The sequence below is a fragment of the Myotis myotis genome, unplaced genomic scaffold, assembly GCF_014108235.1.
Source record: "Myotis myotis isolate mMyoMyo1 unplaced genomic scaffold, mMyoMyo1.p scaffold_m19_p_9, whole genome shotgun sequence".
Classification (NCBI taxonomy): Eukaryota; Metazoa; Chordata; class Mammalia; order Chiroptera; family Vespertilionidae; genus Myotis; species Myotis myotis.
The window spans coordinates 81,400,453-81,417,049 of NW_023416401.1; the positions used below are offsets into that span (position 1 = coordinate 81,400,453).

General features: G+C 44.0%; 1 protein-coding gene across 2 annotated transcripts in view; it reads right to left on the minus strand.

Moving 5' to 3' along the window:
- Nucleotides 1-11,325, minus strand: part of ABHD12 (abhydrolase domain containing 12, lysophospholipase) — a 62,901-nt gene extending 51,576 nt beyond the window's left edge. Inside the window, exon 1 of one of the 2 annotated variants that reach the window (XM_036321155.1) lies at nt 10,975-11,325. In XM_036321155.1, coding sequence (XP_036177048.1) covers nt 10,975-11,165 — 191 coding nt within the window. In that variant the 5' untranslated portion in view covers nt 11,166-11,325. Of the gene's footprint in view, nt 1-10,969 lie in introns of both variants that reach the window. The other variant, XM_036321157.1, reaches the window with a different exon arrangement.
- Between the last annotated feature and the right edge of the window lie 5,272 nt (nt 11,326-16,597).

A 16,597-nucleotide genomic window follows, 5' to 3' on the forward strand; every position in this document is an offset into this window, starting at 1 on the left:
TTGGTTCCCTGTTGGGGATGTGCAGGGAGCAGACAATCAATGTTTCTCTCTGTCTCCCCCCCCCCCCCTTTCCTCTCTCTCTCAAATCAATTTTAAAAAATATTTGAACATTAAGAACTGATGGCTGCCATGCAGAAAGATGGATAGACAACAAACTCCCTGGGGATAGGTACTGTCATCTTCTTTTTAAAAAATTTTTTAATTCATTAATCTTAAAGAGAGAAGAAAAAGAAGAGAGAAGAAACATCAACCTGTTGTTCCACCTATCCATGAACTCACTGATTGATTCTTGTATATGCCCTGACCGGGGATCAAACTTTGATGTATTGGGATGATGTGCTAACCAACTGAGCTACCAGGCCAGGGCCAAGGTACTGTCTTCTTTCATCTTTACATACCTAATGCAAAGCATGGCTTCTGTTGGCATGATAACTGCTTGATAAACACCCAGCAGTGACAGGGCCACTTTCAGGTACAAACAACATGATATGCCAGGACCAGGATGGCACAAATCAGGATGAAAAGAATAGGGAGTCTCTGGTGTACACAATATTAGAAGAAAACAGATGAAGGTTAAAAGCTTTGTATCTCTTTTAGGGCCCTGAACTACAGCATCAAAATGACCTGCTTCGACTTTGAACATTTTTCCCTTCCCATTATGAATAATTCAGTCAATATATCTAAATCTTTTTTTTTTAATTGTTTGCAGAAAGGAAAGGAGAGGGAGAGATAGAAATGTCAATGATGAGAGAATCATTGATTGGCTGCCTCCTGCACACCCCACGCTATAGATCAAGCCCGCAACCTGGGCATGTGCCCTAACTGGGACTCGAACTGTGACCTCCACACTCAACCACTGAGCCATGCCAGCCAGGCAATATATCTAAATCTTATGTGGAGAGCCCACAAATCTGGTAAGAACTGAAAACTATCTGAACTTCCTTTCTTTACCTTAAAGCTCAGGGTCACTTCTTTCAAGCTTCAAGAATAAACCCTAAATCCTAGCATTCCTGAGCTGCACTTGTAGTATTCCTTCACTGATACCCTTTCTCTGCCTTCATCTTTGCAAAATGAAAGTATTAATCTTCTGAAACTCCTTATACTGACAGCCATCTACTCGGTCTTCTTTTTACCTTCTCAAGGCGTTTTCATACCTAGTAAATAAATCACCTGATTAAGACAGAGTCCACAAATACCATCTCAAGATAAATTCTATTCAGAAATTTAGCTAGTTTTGTAACAGCAAAACCTGAGGTAAGAATTCTACCGAGGTCCCACAAAATCACTCTATCTTGACCTTAGTTCATGTTGATCTTTTTCCCACCTCCCCTCAAACCCAGCTCTAACCCCTTCCTCACTGGGATTGTGTAGGGACCTCCCTTCCTCACAGGGACCTCGTGGAATGCTGTCTTCCTGCTCAGTGGCCCAGAACTGGGCAGCACTGTGCAAAACAGGCATGGCTTCTCAGACACACCGCAAGTCATGGATGAAACGACTTCCTAGCGGAGACATTTTTGTCATCCATTTTTGAAACATTACATGTCAGAAAGAAGAGTCCTTAGCAAGCAATTTGACTGTTCATATTAATGAGAATTTAGGAAATATGGTAGGAAATGTCTGTCAGGTCAAGAAGAGAGAACTAAGACTGGGTCCAGACAGAGAACTGAAAAGGAAAGACCTTCTTTCCCTTCAGCAGGTGACCTTGTTCTTATTTCAGAGAAAACAGAAGTAACCAGAAGAGAACTTCCAATGCTTCCCAAAGAAATCCCTCGACCTTCACAGCATCCTTAGCTTGCCTTATCTGGGGACCCTCCAGTTGGCCTTGGGGCACTGGGTCCCAGAGACACCACACCCACAGTGTCTGCAGAGCCAGTCTTTCTCCTACTGGATTGTCCCCATGAGCATGCCAAGGCCTCTAGCAACACTGGTCAGAAACTTCCTCCCACTTCAGCTTCCCCCTCATTTCTGTTCCCTTTTATGGCAAAACTCCTTGAAAAAGCTACACTTCTACCTCTCCCTTGAGCTACTCTATCAGGCTCTTACTCCTACCACTCCAATTGGCCACACTCGTTAACCACTCATCTCCATGTCATCAAATCCAGTGGCAGATCTTGCTTTCCTCTGCAACAGGCTTTCAAGTGGCTGCCTCGACCCCTTCCTTCTAGCTCTCCTTCCAACTCCCTCCCTCCAGGTCTCCTTGGCTTGAGCCTCCTTTTGTCCCAGCCCCTAACCATGCAGGGCCCAGGCCAAGCCTATGATCCCCATCATAACTCTGAACACCATCTGTACGTTAATAGTCATATGTTGCTCTAACTCTCCCTGAACTCCAATTCCTCCTATCTACTCCACTTCAACATTTAATAAGCACTCACTATCCCCAAACAAAACTCATTACACCCCAAAGCACCTGCTCTTCCCATAATCACCCCATTTCAGCATATGGCAGCTCCATTCTTCCTGTTGCTCGGGAGAGAACTGGTGAATCCTCTCTGACACTCCTTGCTCTTTCATATTAATTGATCAACAGCAAATCCTGTTGACACCTACTTCAAAGCAGATCTAGAACACAACACTTGTCATTTCCATAGCTAACCCAGGCCTAAACCCCCATCATCTGTTGCCTGGATGACTCCTAACTGGTCCCTCTGTTCCTGCGGTCTCTCCAGTCTGTCCTCATCACAGTAGTCAGAGTGACACGGTAATGACATTTCTCTGCTCTAAAGCAGCCAGTGGCATTCCTTTCAAATGTCCCCTTATCAGAAAGGCCTTCTACCACCCAAATTGTGCACATACAGTAGCTGCTCCTTACTGGCTTTACTTTTCTCTTCCAAGCTCTGAGCACCTGATGCAGTATCTGTCTCCCCCTGTAAAGTCCAGAAGACAGTACCTGCACCCACTGCTATAGCCTCAGCACTTAGAAGAGTTATTGTGTGTAACAGGTATTCAAACTCTGCTAAATAAACAGGTGAAAAAAAGTGTTGAATAACCAAACAGTATTGTTTAAAATTGTTCTAATACCAACACATATGTTAATCATGAAGACAACTAAAGTATAGGCATGAAAACTGGCTAAGACATACTATAACAGTTTGGGGGCAAAAAAGGAGGGGAGGGGTAAATGCTATTTGACTTAAGTTAACAGAGCTTTCTCAACTTCGATACATCAGAGCCTTACCCCAATCCTACAGGGAAGATATTTTTATCCCCACATCACAGAGGAAGTAACAAACTCAGAAAGTTAAGCAACTCACCCCAAGCCACAGAACCTGAAAACACTCACTTGGGGCTCAGTTATCTATGCAAGCTTTCCTCTACAAAAGCAAATGATACCACAATGGGCACCAAGCCTAAATAATGAGTCTTTCTGCTAACTGGACATTTTCATCAAGGCTTCCTAGATATTGTTCTTCCTTATGTCAGCATCCCCTTTTCTCAATGCCAGTCCAGATTTCAGTTCAGGATGAAACAAACGACTTACCCACTCTCCATGCTGAAAGAATTCTCTGGCAAAGCATAAATCCACTGACACCCCAGTTCTGTAGGCACCATCTCTGGGTAAAGAGTGTTCACTTAATCTGTCAGTTTTCAAGATCCTATTACAGAAAATTTTTCTACGGACGTCATTTTGGAAAGAAAAGTGCTCTAATGGGAGGAAGACCCTGCGTCTGGAACAGCATTCCGTTTTTGTCGCTGTCAACATCCCTGAGAAAATGACCCATCTTCTATACCTCTTTCTAAGGCTATGTCCATCAAAGTGTCTTCAGGAGCTTTTAATCTACCCCAAAATATGTCCCACATTTGAGCAGTGTCTGCTCAAAGTTACTGTAGCAGACAGACACTCCCTTGAGAAGGGAGTACACACTAGCTGAAAAGAACTGGGAAGCAAGCACACATACAAGGACACAGAGTTCCCCCAAATGCAAACAAAGAACCAAGTTCCAGAGTCCTGGAATCTGGCCTTGATAAGATAAACCACAAATGGGAAGAGACGGACCCAACCAGGGGCCCCTGCTGAGGCTTCATAACAAAGTCTGCCCCCTTGCTTGTCACAGTCCAGGCACAAACTATACTCTGGGAAAGTAAGAGGAGAAAGGGGATGGGGGAAAAAAGCAAACCTGAACTATAATATAAAGGCTAACTCAGAACACATTCTCATCTTCTTGATGGATAAAGAGAGGCTTAGAAGATGGGCTTAATATTAACTCCCAGGAAGGCTAATGTTGAAGGCTAATGTTAACCTCAGTCACCCACCTTTCTAGGTTATGGTGAAGCCATTAGCAGTTCTAGATGAAGTCCCTTCCTTTGGGTCAAAGAGGAAACAAGATGATACCTCAGCTCTTCTGTGTTTACATGTAAGGGTTCATCATCACTATGTGGATGAAAAGGGGCCACATACTACAGAAAACCTGACAAGCTCAGGGAAGGCCTGCTTAGTGGCCTTGTGTAGTCAGAGACCTAAAATAACCACCAAAGATGGTCTGAAATTAAAACTTTTTAAACTAAAAGCAGTTTATGGTGGGTACTCATGTCCTAGGCTAGAGTCATCCCTGACAAAGGTCAATCTTTACCTTAACTAAGCCTGCCTTATTGTCTTTTGCATCTATAATAACATTCCTTTGAAATGTCAGGGTAACCCCCCTTTATCCAGACCCCTCAGGGTACAACCAACACATCTAGGTGGAAACTATAAATCCTCTCATTATTTTATCTTGTTAATTGTTGACATGATAAAACTATCCTGTACTGACCTATGTAAAAGATGTATGTGTCTATCATTTTACTTTTCCTCCAATCCCAGAGGTTTCCCCACTTTGCTATCTCCCACCACCCTAATCACCAATGGATTTCATGTAACCCACTTCGGTCTCCTCTTTTGATTGTAATGTATAAAGTAAGGTGCAAAACTGCTATTCTCTGGAGCATTATCTCAATCCATTGAGACTTGCCTCCCAGCAAGCATGGACAGTTTGGCTCAAATAAACTCACAAATATTCTTCACAAGTCTGAATGTTTCCTACGTTGACAGCTATGCCACCTCCCATGCAGCCCAAAGATCTCGGTCATCCTGCAGATCTGGCCTGAGGGCTGGAAATTGAAGGATAAAGCCTAGCTGACTGAAACACACAGACCTATACATCTCATTATTGCCTTCATAGGGTCCAATTTAGATCACTTATGCCTTTAATGCGTTATTTCTAAGAACTCTAGGGTTACTGAAAAGAACATGAAAGGCCCACAAAATCTCTCATTTGGCAAGTCCTTCCTCATACCAGATTGCAAAGCAAAACTATTATCTAGTTTCTCCACCCGTGGAATGCAGGGTTGAGTTAGATAAACATTTACCTTTAAGAATAACCAGAAATTTAATTTTATTAAATTTAAATTTAATTTAATCCATAAATTTAAAAACAAAACAAAGCTAGGTTTATGTTGACCCCCCAAAGTTGTTTTCATCTGAATTAGTTGCCAATGTTTAAAAAGTCAGCGATCACCCTGGCCAGTGTGTTCAGTGGTTAGAGTGTTTGCCTGCTCACCGAAGGGTAATGGGTTCGCTTCCTGGTCAAGAGCACATACCTTGGTTGCAGATTGCAGAAGGCAACCAATCGACATGCCTCTCTCTCAATGTTTCTCTCTCTCTCAATGTCTCTCTCTCAATGTCTCTCTCTCTCTCTCTCTCTCTCTCTCTCTCTCTTCTCTCCTCTCTCTCTCTCTCTCTCTCTCTCTCTCTCTCTCTCTCTCTCTCATCTCTCCCCCCAACCACTCTCTCTAAAAAAAAAAAAACCAATGGAAAAAAATCCTCACTCCTCGGATGAGGATTAAAAAGGAGAAAAAAAAAACTAAATTAAAAGTCAGAGATCTCACACACACAACCACAACCAGTTAGTCTTCTGGAGAGACTGGACGATCTGGCCACCCTGGTCCCACATTCCTGCCAGGCAACAACAGGAGAGAATACAGTAGCTGCTGCCTCCTTCAACAAAACAAGTTCTCAGCACTTCTCTGCAGCCCTCAGCATCATCCTGGTCTCCCAGAATTAATAAATAATGTATGTTTGATGTGTGTGATACCATTGTTAATAATCTGGTTATTATTTAACAGGAAAGGAGTAAAGAGAAGACTAGATAACATAGGCATGGCATTTACACAGCTTTGCTAGAAAGCTGTAAATTAACATTCTCCCAGTCTATTCCCTGCTGATCAATGAGGGACTGGACAAAGGCAGTTTGGACACACATCCAGGAAGGTCTGAGTGACGGGGAAGGTGGCTGTTTGTCAATCACACCTGGGAACAGGTAAAATGGCCAGAATAGGCGTGGCCACTGAAAGAGTGAAAAACCTGAATATTTAAACTTCTAAAAAAGGAAGTCCTCTCTCTTGGCGCTTGCAGGCCAAGCTCCTGGCTCTCCTTTTGCAGGGGCTGCACTCCCATGCCCGCACAATGGACTAATGGACTTTAATTAGTCTAATACTGTCCGGACCCCAGCTGCAACTTGGAACAGACACTCTGGGTGGACACTAGCATTGCTTTTGGCTGTGCTGGAACCCCAGCTGCACCTCTTTCAGGACTGGTTTAAGGGACATGGGACTTTACAACCCAAGGAATGTAACTCCATGCAAATAAAGCCTTCTACCACATTTCATTCTCCGATGGGGGCTCCTGAAAATGCTTACTTCAGCAGTACCCCAAGAACCTCACGCCCACTTGTGCCTGGGAAATCTGGCTCACTGATTTATCCGATGACAGGTGCATGGGTATGTAGTAGGTGTATCAGTACCTGTATGGACAAAAAGGTGCCATGCTAACCTGACAAGCTCAGAGAAGGCCTTGTAAACTCTGAGACCTAAAGTAAACACAAAGGATGGTCTGAAATTAAAACTTTTTAACTGAAAGCAATTTATGGCAGGTAGTCATGCCCTAGGCTAGAATATTCACTGGCAAAAGTCAGTCAATCTTTACCTTAACTAAGCCAGTTTATTGTCTTTTGCATCTACAATAACATTCCTTTGAAATGTCAGGGTAACTCCCCTTTTTCCAGACCCCTCAGGGCACAGCCAATGCACCAGCGTGAAGGCCACAGAGCCTCTCATTGTTATTATCATGTTGTTGACTGCTAACTATCCTGTGCCCACCTATGTAAAAGCTGTATGTGTCTATCATTTTACTTTTCATGCAATCCAAGAGGTTTTCCCACTTTGCTTTCTTCCATCTCCCTAATCTATCACCAATGGATTTCATGTAACCCACTTACATCTCCTCTTTTGATGGTAATGTATAAAACAAGGTGCAAAACTGCCATTCTCTGGAGCAGCGGTCGCCAACCTTTCGGACCTCACGGACCGCCAGTGGTCCTTGGACCACCGGCTGGCGACCGCTGCTCTGGAGCATTATCTCAGTCTGTTGAGCTTTTGCTTCCCAGCGATTGTCGACAGTTTGGCTCAAATAAACTCACAAAAATTCTTCATAAGTTTAATGTTTCTTACATTAACATGTAGCCTAGATCAAGGGGGGAGGGGGAAAGAGGAGGGAGCTATACAAAATGGGAAACAAGACTAGGGAAACAGCCCCAGGTACAGAGGAAAATCTGGACATAACTAATGATTTTCCATGAGCATATAAATCACCAAAATGAACCCAGAAAGAAATAACAAATGTAAGAAACTGTAATAGTTATTCAAGTTGCTTATATTCTAAAAAAATCGGTAGTTTTATAGGGGAATTCTATCAAAATTAAAGAAACAGATAATTTTAAAAGTATTGGCTAATGAAAAGAAAGAGAAAGCTTTTAATAGGAAATACTGAAAAAACCTGATAAAAATGGCATTAAAAAGAAAATTACAGACTAGTCTCACAAATAATAGTGTTAAACTACCAAGTAAAATAAATAGAATGTGAGTTATCACTGATGATCCAATAATGATGATTCAGTAATATAAAGTCTATTACTACAACTGAAATGAAAGGAGAAAATCTATATGATTATTTCATAGATGCTAAAACAGCCTTTGATAAATCTTAACAACCATTTTTTATTAAAAACAAAAGAGCAACAACACACCCCTTAGTAAAATAACTAGTGTGGCAAAAACACTAAGAACATTCTCATTAAAATCAGGAACAAGACAAGGGTACCCAATATCATCCCTATTATTTAACCTTGTTCTGGAAATACAATGTAATAATAATTTAAAAAGAAACAAGAGACATATAAATTAGAAAACAAGGGACAAAATTCTTATTGCTTGCAGCTGACAAGATAATATATATACCTGGACAATCCAAGAGAACCAACTGCAAAAATTACTAGAAATTAAGATTATGTAAATTTCAAATTATAAAATTATTAAATAACAACTAATAACAATATGTAATATAAGAGAGGATCCTATTTAAAATCACACCAAAAAAACCCAACTTGGAATAAACTTAAGAAATGTACAGGATTTAAAGACAAATCAAACTAAAGAAGACATTTCTGAGACAACTGTAAAGATGTATGCAGACTATTAGATAATATTAAATTAATGACAGATAATTTGTTAATTTTGATAAATAATAGCATTGGGGTTATTTTACTTCAAAAGTCCTTATTTGTTCAAGACATACTGTGAAATATTTATAGTTGAAATAATTTTATTTATTTTAATAGATGAAATAATTTATTTTAAAATAGTCTAGTCTCCCATCCTGCAAAAAATGGAGAGGAGGAATAAATCATTCCAAGAAAGACAAATATGGAAAATTGTTGAAATGAAGTGATGGATACATAGAGGTTCATTATATCGTCTTCTCTACTTTTGTATATTTGAACATGTACACATTAGAGAGGTAAAAGAAATATGTAGGAGGACCCCAAACAAAGAAGGATCTTAAAAGATGTAAATAATCCCAAAGGTATATAATAGTTTATAAAAGCACACAAAAATTGCCAGCCTACAATTAAGAAATGCAAATTAATGCTACAAATCAGATGTCGTTTCCTTCAATCAAATAGAATAGATAAAAATACATGGTACTACTCAATACTTGGGGTGGCAGCTGACACTGCTGGAGGAAGTTGCAGATCACAACTTCTTTGGAAGGCACTTTGGCATCACCTTTCAAAGTTAACACACAACCTTGGCCCAGCAATTCCAGTTCTAGGTATTTATCTTAGTCATTAATTCAGCACGTATTTTCTCCCACCTACTGTGTGCCAGGCACTGGAGATTAGAAATGGAGAAAACAATATCCCTGTTCTCATTCTTATGAGGGAGGAGACAACCCACAAAGCAAGTCAAGTATGCAGGCAATTACAAGGTCAGGTAAGGGATAAATGCAATGGAGAAGAAAATGAATAGCATAAGGGGGTTGGGGTGGCATGAACGCTCTTTTGGATGTGCCGGTCTGGGAAGGCCTCTCCGAGGAGGTGACAACTGAGCAAAGACCCGGATACAGGAGCAAACAAAGCAGGATAATGCCCAGGAGAATTACAGGCAAGGGAAGGAAGCCATGGTATCACACACAAATTTGCCCTTTCTGCCCTCCGCTTTTCTCTCTCCTCCCCTAACAGCCTTTTGTTCATCCGGAGGACAGGAACACCACTTGAAGGTCTCTCTTTTGTCCCCCATACAAATCCTTTTAATATAGTACATCTTTCAAGGAAGGTATCAAATCAGCATTGTTTCTCCAAACATTACTGTGCATCACCCTTTGATTTCTTTAAAGAATTTCCCAACCTACCTCAGTGTTATGCTAAGCCTGTTCATAAAAGTGCAGTAAAACTAATCATGGTTTTTTTAAATCAAAAATACTGTCGTTCCCTGCCCTTCTAGGACTATGGGAAGCACTTCCTTAGAGGAGTACGTAGTTTAATTTCATGATTAAAAAAATAAAATTGAATTTTGAAGGAGCTATTGTTTTTAGTTACCCAAACATTCATATTTTAAAACAATTCATATTTTAGGCAATTGATATTTTTAGGGACTATTTGAATAAATATTTTACACTGAAGTGGCCAATGTCAATTAAGGGCATTCCAGTTCGCCCTGGAGGAAATGACTCTGATACAACTCCTGAGAACACACCACCTTCTTCCAACACCACGAAACATCAGGACTTTAAAACTGCCGTGAACGATGCGTTCTACAAACAGCCAGATAGTTAAGAAACCGGCTTATGGGAAGAGAAATTTGGTCACGGTAAATACACTATCTCAATTCTGAAATCAGTTTTACATTCAACGTACTTATCTACACAAAGAGGCAAAAAACCCAACCAAATGACTTCCCCAGGAGACACCCAAGCGGGCAAATTGCAAGCACGAGGAGCCAACTGCAGCGCGCACGGCAGGTTTCCCTCCAGCAGCTGGGAACGCGGGGCATCCGTCCTCCCGCTCGGGCACAGCAGCCCATTGAACTTCTCCCTAAAGGTCTGGCAGCTCCGAGCGGGGACTGCCGCTCCTGACCACTGGTCCCCCAGAAGGATTCGCTCGGAGAGAACCGGGGTCCCCGCCGGCTTCCGTGCACCGGGCCAGCCTGGTGAGAGGGGCGCTGGGCTGAGCCCGAGGCGGAGGAGGAGATCCGCGCGGAGCCAAAGCCCTCGGATCCGGCGCCCACCCAGCCGCGTCCCACCCGCCCCCATCCTCCTCCCCTCCCGCGCGGAGCCGTGATTTCCCAGCCTCTCCATCTCCCCGGGAGACGCGCGTCCAGTCCAGCTCGTAGTTGAAGGGGTCCCTAAGGCCCACCGGGGAAAGGGTAGGGGTGCGGGGCTGGTTGTGGGGCGCGGGGTGGGTGGGGACCAGAAGAAGACTCGCGGGCCGAGGGGCGGTGGCAGGGGCGCTGCTGCGGGTAGGGACCTGGGAAAGGGATGCAGGGGTTCAGGAACCGGAGAGGAGAAGGAGGGCGTCGGGAGGTCGGAGGCGGCCTCCGGAAGGATGGAGGGTCGGTGTGGGGCGCTCCCGGAGGCCGGTAACTTATGCGGGGACCTCACCTCACCTGCCTAGCGCTCGCTTCATGCCCGCGTCGGCGGCGCAGCGCGGCTCAGCCGGCGCCTTGCCCGCCAAACGCAAGTTGCGCTTCAGGCGGCAATCGGTGTCCAGCACCGAGGCGGTCAAGCCGGGGGAAGACGAGCCCAAGGCGACGCAGCTCTCATGCTCCAAGGCGACGGGCTCCGTCCGCTTCCTCATCCCGCGGCCGTCACGGCCGGCCACCGAGCGCAGCTGGCCTGGCCCGCGCCGCCCTCGCCGCAGTCGCCGCCGCTCCAGGAGATGCCGCCGCCGGGACCCCGCCGCCCCTCACATTCCAGCGCCTGGTCGCCGCAGCCGGCTACGGGCCGCGGGGGCCAATCAGCGCGCAGCTCCCGCCGGGCCCGCCCCGGCCCGCCTCCGCCCCCCGCTCGGCGCCAAGCGCACCCAGAGTCCCCTGCGCCGACCGGAAGCCATCTTGGAAGAGGGCGGATGTCGCCGCAAGGTGCATCCCGGTCCAGGCCGGCGGAGCGGCTGACTCGTGCCCCGTGGGGTCTGCGCTTGGTCCCGTGAGCAGGGGCCTCGGTCGCTCGAAACCCCGCATCGTCCGGCGGTCAGGGGCGGAGCGGAGAGGACGCTGGCCGGGAAGGGAGCGCCCACGAAGCCGGAGCCGCAGTAGGAAGTTAGCTTCCCCGCTCCCACCCCAGGCTTCCCGACTTGCCCCCACGGCTGGAAACCCAGCCTGTATCTTTCCTTGGAAATGCCCTTGTAAAGATTTATAAGAACAAAAAGAAAAAGGTAACAAGTAACAGTTCTTTTCTAATGATTTGTAACCATCCTCCCACCAGGACTTTACTTAAAAAAATAATGCTTTCAGCTCTAGCTGGCTTGGCTCAGTGGGGATAGAGCGTCAGCCTGCGGACTGAAGGGTCCCGGGTTGGATTCCGGCCAAGGGCACATGCCTGGGTTGCGGACTCGTTCCCCAGTAGGGGGCGTGCAGGAGGCAGCCGATCAATGACTCTCTCTCATCATTGCTGCTTCTAATGTTTCTATCTCTCTCCTTCCTCTCTGAAATCAATAAAGAAATGTATTTTTTAAATGCTTTCAGGTAGTCTTATTTTAATTGGAAGCAAATGTATAGATATTGAATTTTTGCTTTGGGCCTGAAACAATTTATTTTTGTAAACTGCATTAGGTTTTATATTTTTATAAGACAATTGGAATTAGCTGGTGGGGGAAAATCTTATTGCAAAGGTAAATTCCCATTTGTGCAAGACTAAGTAAGTACTAACTCAACCCATCCTAAAAAGAGACAAGAAAATAAGAGAGCAGTGTCACAAATTTGGTTTTATAGTTTTTGCTTCCTTTAACATGGTAGTAGTATTTTACAAACGATCTGCAACCAAGAGATTTCCTTACTTATTCCAAAGTAATTTTTGGAATTTCAACATTTGTGTAAGTGAAAACTATTGGCAACTGATCTTTTAAGATCAATTAGAAATTCTTGAAGAAATTCAGAGAACCAAGATGGCGGCATAGGTTAACGCCGGAGTTTGCTGCTTTGAACAACTACTTCAAAAGTGAAACCAAAAAACGGAAGGGGCAGCACCCAGAACCACAGGAACGCTGGCTGAGTGGAAGTCCTACAACTAGGAGGAAAGAGAAACGCATACGGACACCCAGAGGAGGCGCAGTGCTGAAGTCAAATTCTGAGGTGCGGAGTGCGCGGAGCGGGCTGGCGGCGGAGGGCGCGGTTGGCGTTTTCAATCGGGAGGGAGTCGCAGACTCTGAGCTCCAGATCCGGGCGAGTCTTTAGGGACCCAGACTCAAACGGGAGAAGCGGGACTGTCTGGCTTCGGTCAGAGCGAGTGCAGCTTTCTCTCTGAGCTTTGCAGCGGGTGCTGGGACTCTGAGAGGCAGAGCCCCTGGGGACAGGACTGAGAGCCGCCATAACTGCTCTCTCCAGCCCACCCTGTTGATCCTGTTCGACCCACCCCGCCCAAGCCCTGCACACAGGCATTTGTCGGATAGCCTCAGGCAAAGGCTAGATTAGCACCTCCCTAGAGGACAGAAGTTCTCTCACTGCTGACACAGCTGATTCTCATAGCCACTTGGCCTGGAGGTCAAACCCTCCCTGGAATTAGCTACAACAATCAAGATTTAACTATAAGACTGCGAACAAAGACCACTAGGGGGTGCACCAAGGAAGTATAACAAAATTCGGAGACAAAGAAACAGGACAAAATTGTCAATGGAAGATATAGAGTTCAGAACCACACTTTTAAGGTCTCTCAAGAACTGTTTAGAAGCCGCCGATAAACTTAATGAGATCTACCAGAAAACTAATGAGACCCTCGATCTTATATTGGGGAACCAACTAGAAATTAAGCATACACGGACTGAAATAACGAATATTATACAGACTCCCGACAGCAGACCAGAGGAGCGCAAGAATCAAGTCAATGATTTGAAATGCGAGGAAGCAAAAAACACCCAACCGGAAAAGCAAAATGAAAAAAGAATCCAAAAATGCGAGGATAGTGTAAGGAGCCTCTGGGACAGCTTCAAGCGTACCAACATCAGAATTATAGGGGTGCCAGAAGACAAGAGAGAGCAAGATATTGAAAACCTATTTGAAGAAATAATGACAGAAAACTTCCCCCACCTGGTGCAAGAAATGGACTTACAGGTCCAAGAAGCGCGGAGAACCCCAAACAAAAGGAATCCAAAGAGGACCACACCAAGACACATCATCATTAAAATGCCAAGAGCAAAAGATAAAGAGAGAATCTTAAAAACAGCAAGAGAAAGAAACTCAGTTACCTACAAGGGAATACCCATACGACTGTCAGCTGATTTCTCAACAGAAACTTTGCAGGCCAGAAGGGAGTGGCAAGAAATATTCAAAGTGATGAATACCAAGAACCTACAACCAAGATTACTTTATCCAGCAAAGCTATCATTCAGAATTGAAGGTCAGATAAAGAGCTTCACAGATAAGGAAAAGCTAAAGGAGTTCATCACCACCAAACCAGGATTATATGAAATGCTGAAAGGTATCCTTTAAGAAGAGGAAGAGGAAGAAAAAGGTAAAGATACAATTTATGAACAACAAATATGCATCTATCAATAAGTGAATCTAAGAATCAAGTGAATAAATAATCTGATGAACAGAATGAACTGTCGATTATAATAGAATCAGGGACATAGAAAGGGAATGGACTGACTATTCCTGGGGGGAAAAGGGGTGTGGGAGATTCGGGAAGAGACTGGACAAAAATCGTGCACCTATGGATGAGGACAGTGGGTGGGGAGTGAGGGCGGAGGGTGGGGCGGGAACTGGGAGGAGGGGAGTTATGGGGAAAAAAAAAAAGAGGAACAAATGTAATAATCTGAACAATAAAGATTTAATTTAAAAAAAAAAAAGAAAGAAATTCAGTAGCTCCTGTAGTGATACTTAGAAATTGCAAAACAGTTTCATTGATCATATTACTAAATAATCACAGCCATCATTCATATTTGTTCAAACATACTTTTGGAATTTAAATGGTGAATTCTTCAAAGTCATATAGCAACACATACTGGAGATTGTGAATCCAGCAACTAAACAGTAAATAATTTTTTTTCCACTTTAATATTCAATTGAATCCTTTTTAATAGGAAAAAAAAAAAAAAGCTAGGAAGGTAAGGCTGGAGATAAAAGTGTAAGGGGAAACTGTGTCCTTGGTACCAGGCTTTGCCCATAGAGTCCTCAACTCTTGGACCACACTTATTTCTTAGTGGTGTTATCCATGCTTTCAATACCACAGTGGTGACACCTACATTTGTATCTCTTATCCATATCCTACAGGAACCTAAAATTATATTCAAAGCTGAGCTCTCTACCCTTCTCTCACCCCAGCTCCATCCATAACCTTCCCCACCTCAGGTGACAAGGCCCTCCTTCCAGTTCCTCAGGTTAAACCCTGGGATCACCCTTGACTCCTCCCCGTTTTGCCACAGCACGTCTACCAGGTCAGATCTCCCTTCAAAATCTACCTAGGATCCACCCACTTCCCGTCACCTGGACCAAGCTGCCATCATCTTTCTCTTGGATGATTTTAATAACCTAGGTGATCTCCTGCCTCCACCTTTGCCCCGTTTCTGTCCACTTAACCCAGCTGCCACAAAGGTCTTTTTTAAAACCTAGGTTCAGTCCTGTCACTTGTTCACTCAAAACACTTCAGTGGCTCCCCATCTCACTGAAAATACAATCAACGTTTAGGAAAGTGTCTCTAGCCCTGGATCTGCTCTTAGCCAACAGCCTCTCCGTTGCTCATCTTGCTCCAGCATCACTGCCTCCTTGCTGATAGAGGGGCCCCCAGGAGGGGTGTGGGTGGCATGCGTGCCAGCCACCACACAACCCTCCTCTGAGGCCTTTGCCCTACATTCTTGCTGCCTGAATTTTCTGCCCTCCCAATGGCTTACTCCCTTCCCCACTTCAGGTCTGTGCCTTCTCTGAACACTAACTCAGAATCCCAAGGCCCTCTCACCATCACTCTGCTCACCTTCCTTGGCTTATTTTTAACGTCCTTTTTTTTTCTTTTTTCAAGCTTTTCACTAATATATTGATCAATGTATTTGTATTTGTGTGTTGCTGTTTCCCCACACTAGAATATAGGCTAAGATCAAGGACTTTGTTCATTGCTTTATCTTCAGTGTCTAAAACAATGTCTACTACATAGTAGACACATCATAAATATTAGCTGAAGGAATAAAGAATCATCATAGCCCCTCAGAAGTGGATACCGTTGTCCACATTGTACAGGTAAGGAAGTGAATCTCAGGCCTGAGGTTCAAAATTAAAAAGGTGTATGGCAAAGGGAAGCTGTGGATGCTTTTCATCTTTGGATCACAGTCCACTATAGAACTGTGTATTTAATAAAAACCCTTAGCTAAATTATCCCTTATTGTAGAGCTGAAGAGGAAATAGCACTCAATGTAGAGGCCATTCCCATGCTCATTTGTCAGATCATACATCCATTGTATATTTGCAAAAGAGGAACATAGTTTCTCAGGTTAGCTAGAATGAATCCAAGTAATATTGCTCATAAAAAATACCGCTTTTTAAAAAAATGGCCAAAAATGAATTTTCTATAGCAGTAATTCTTACCTTTTGATTCTTATAATTATGAAAATTTCCATAATTATGTAAACAAGAATAGGGCTACGTGAATTGATGTTATAATCTAGGGCATTTTTCCCTCTCTGTAGACCTTGTGACTAGAGCTGTTTTACAATTTTTTTTTAATCCTCACCCAAGGACATTTTTTCCGTTGAATGGAAGCAAGAGGGAAAGACAAATATCGATGTGAGAGATACACATTGATTGACTGCCTCCTGCACAAGCCCTGACCAAGGCCTGGTATGTGCTCTTGATCAGAATCAAACCCCGGGACCCTTCGGTCCACAGGCCAATGCTCTACCCACTGAGCCAAACCAGCTAGGGCTGCAATGACTACTTTAACACCAAAGGTGGTACCGTGGAGTCGAAAGCTCAAGTACACGGTCTATGTGACCTTAAGCAAGTTACCTAACTTCTGTTTCCTATTCAGTACCAAGAGTCTTAAAAACCACCTTAGGGTTGGTTAATCCTGAGAAGCAAATGAAATATG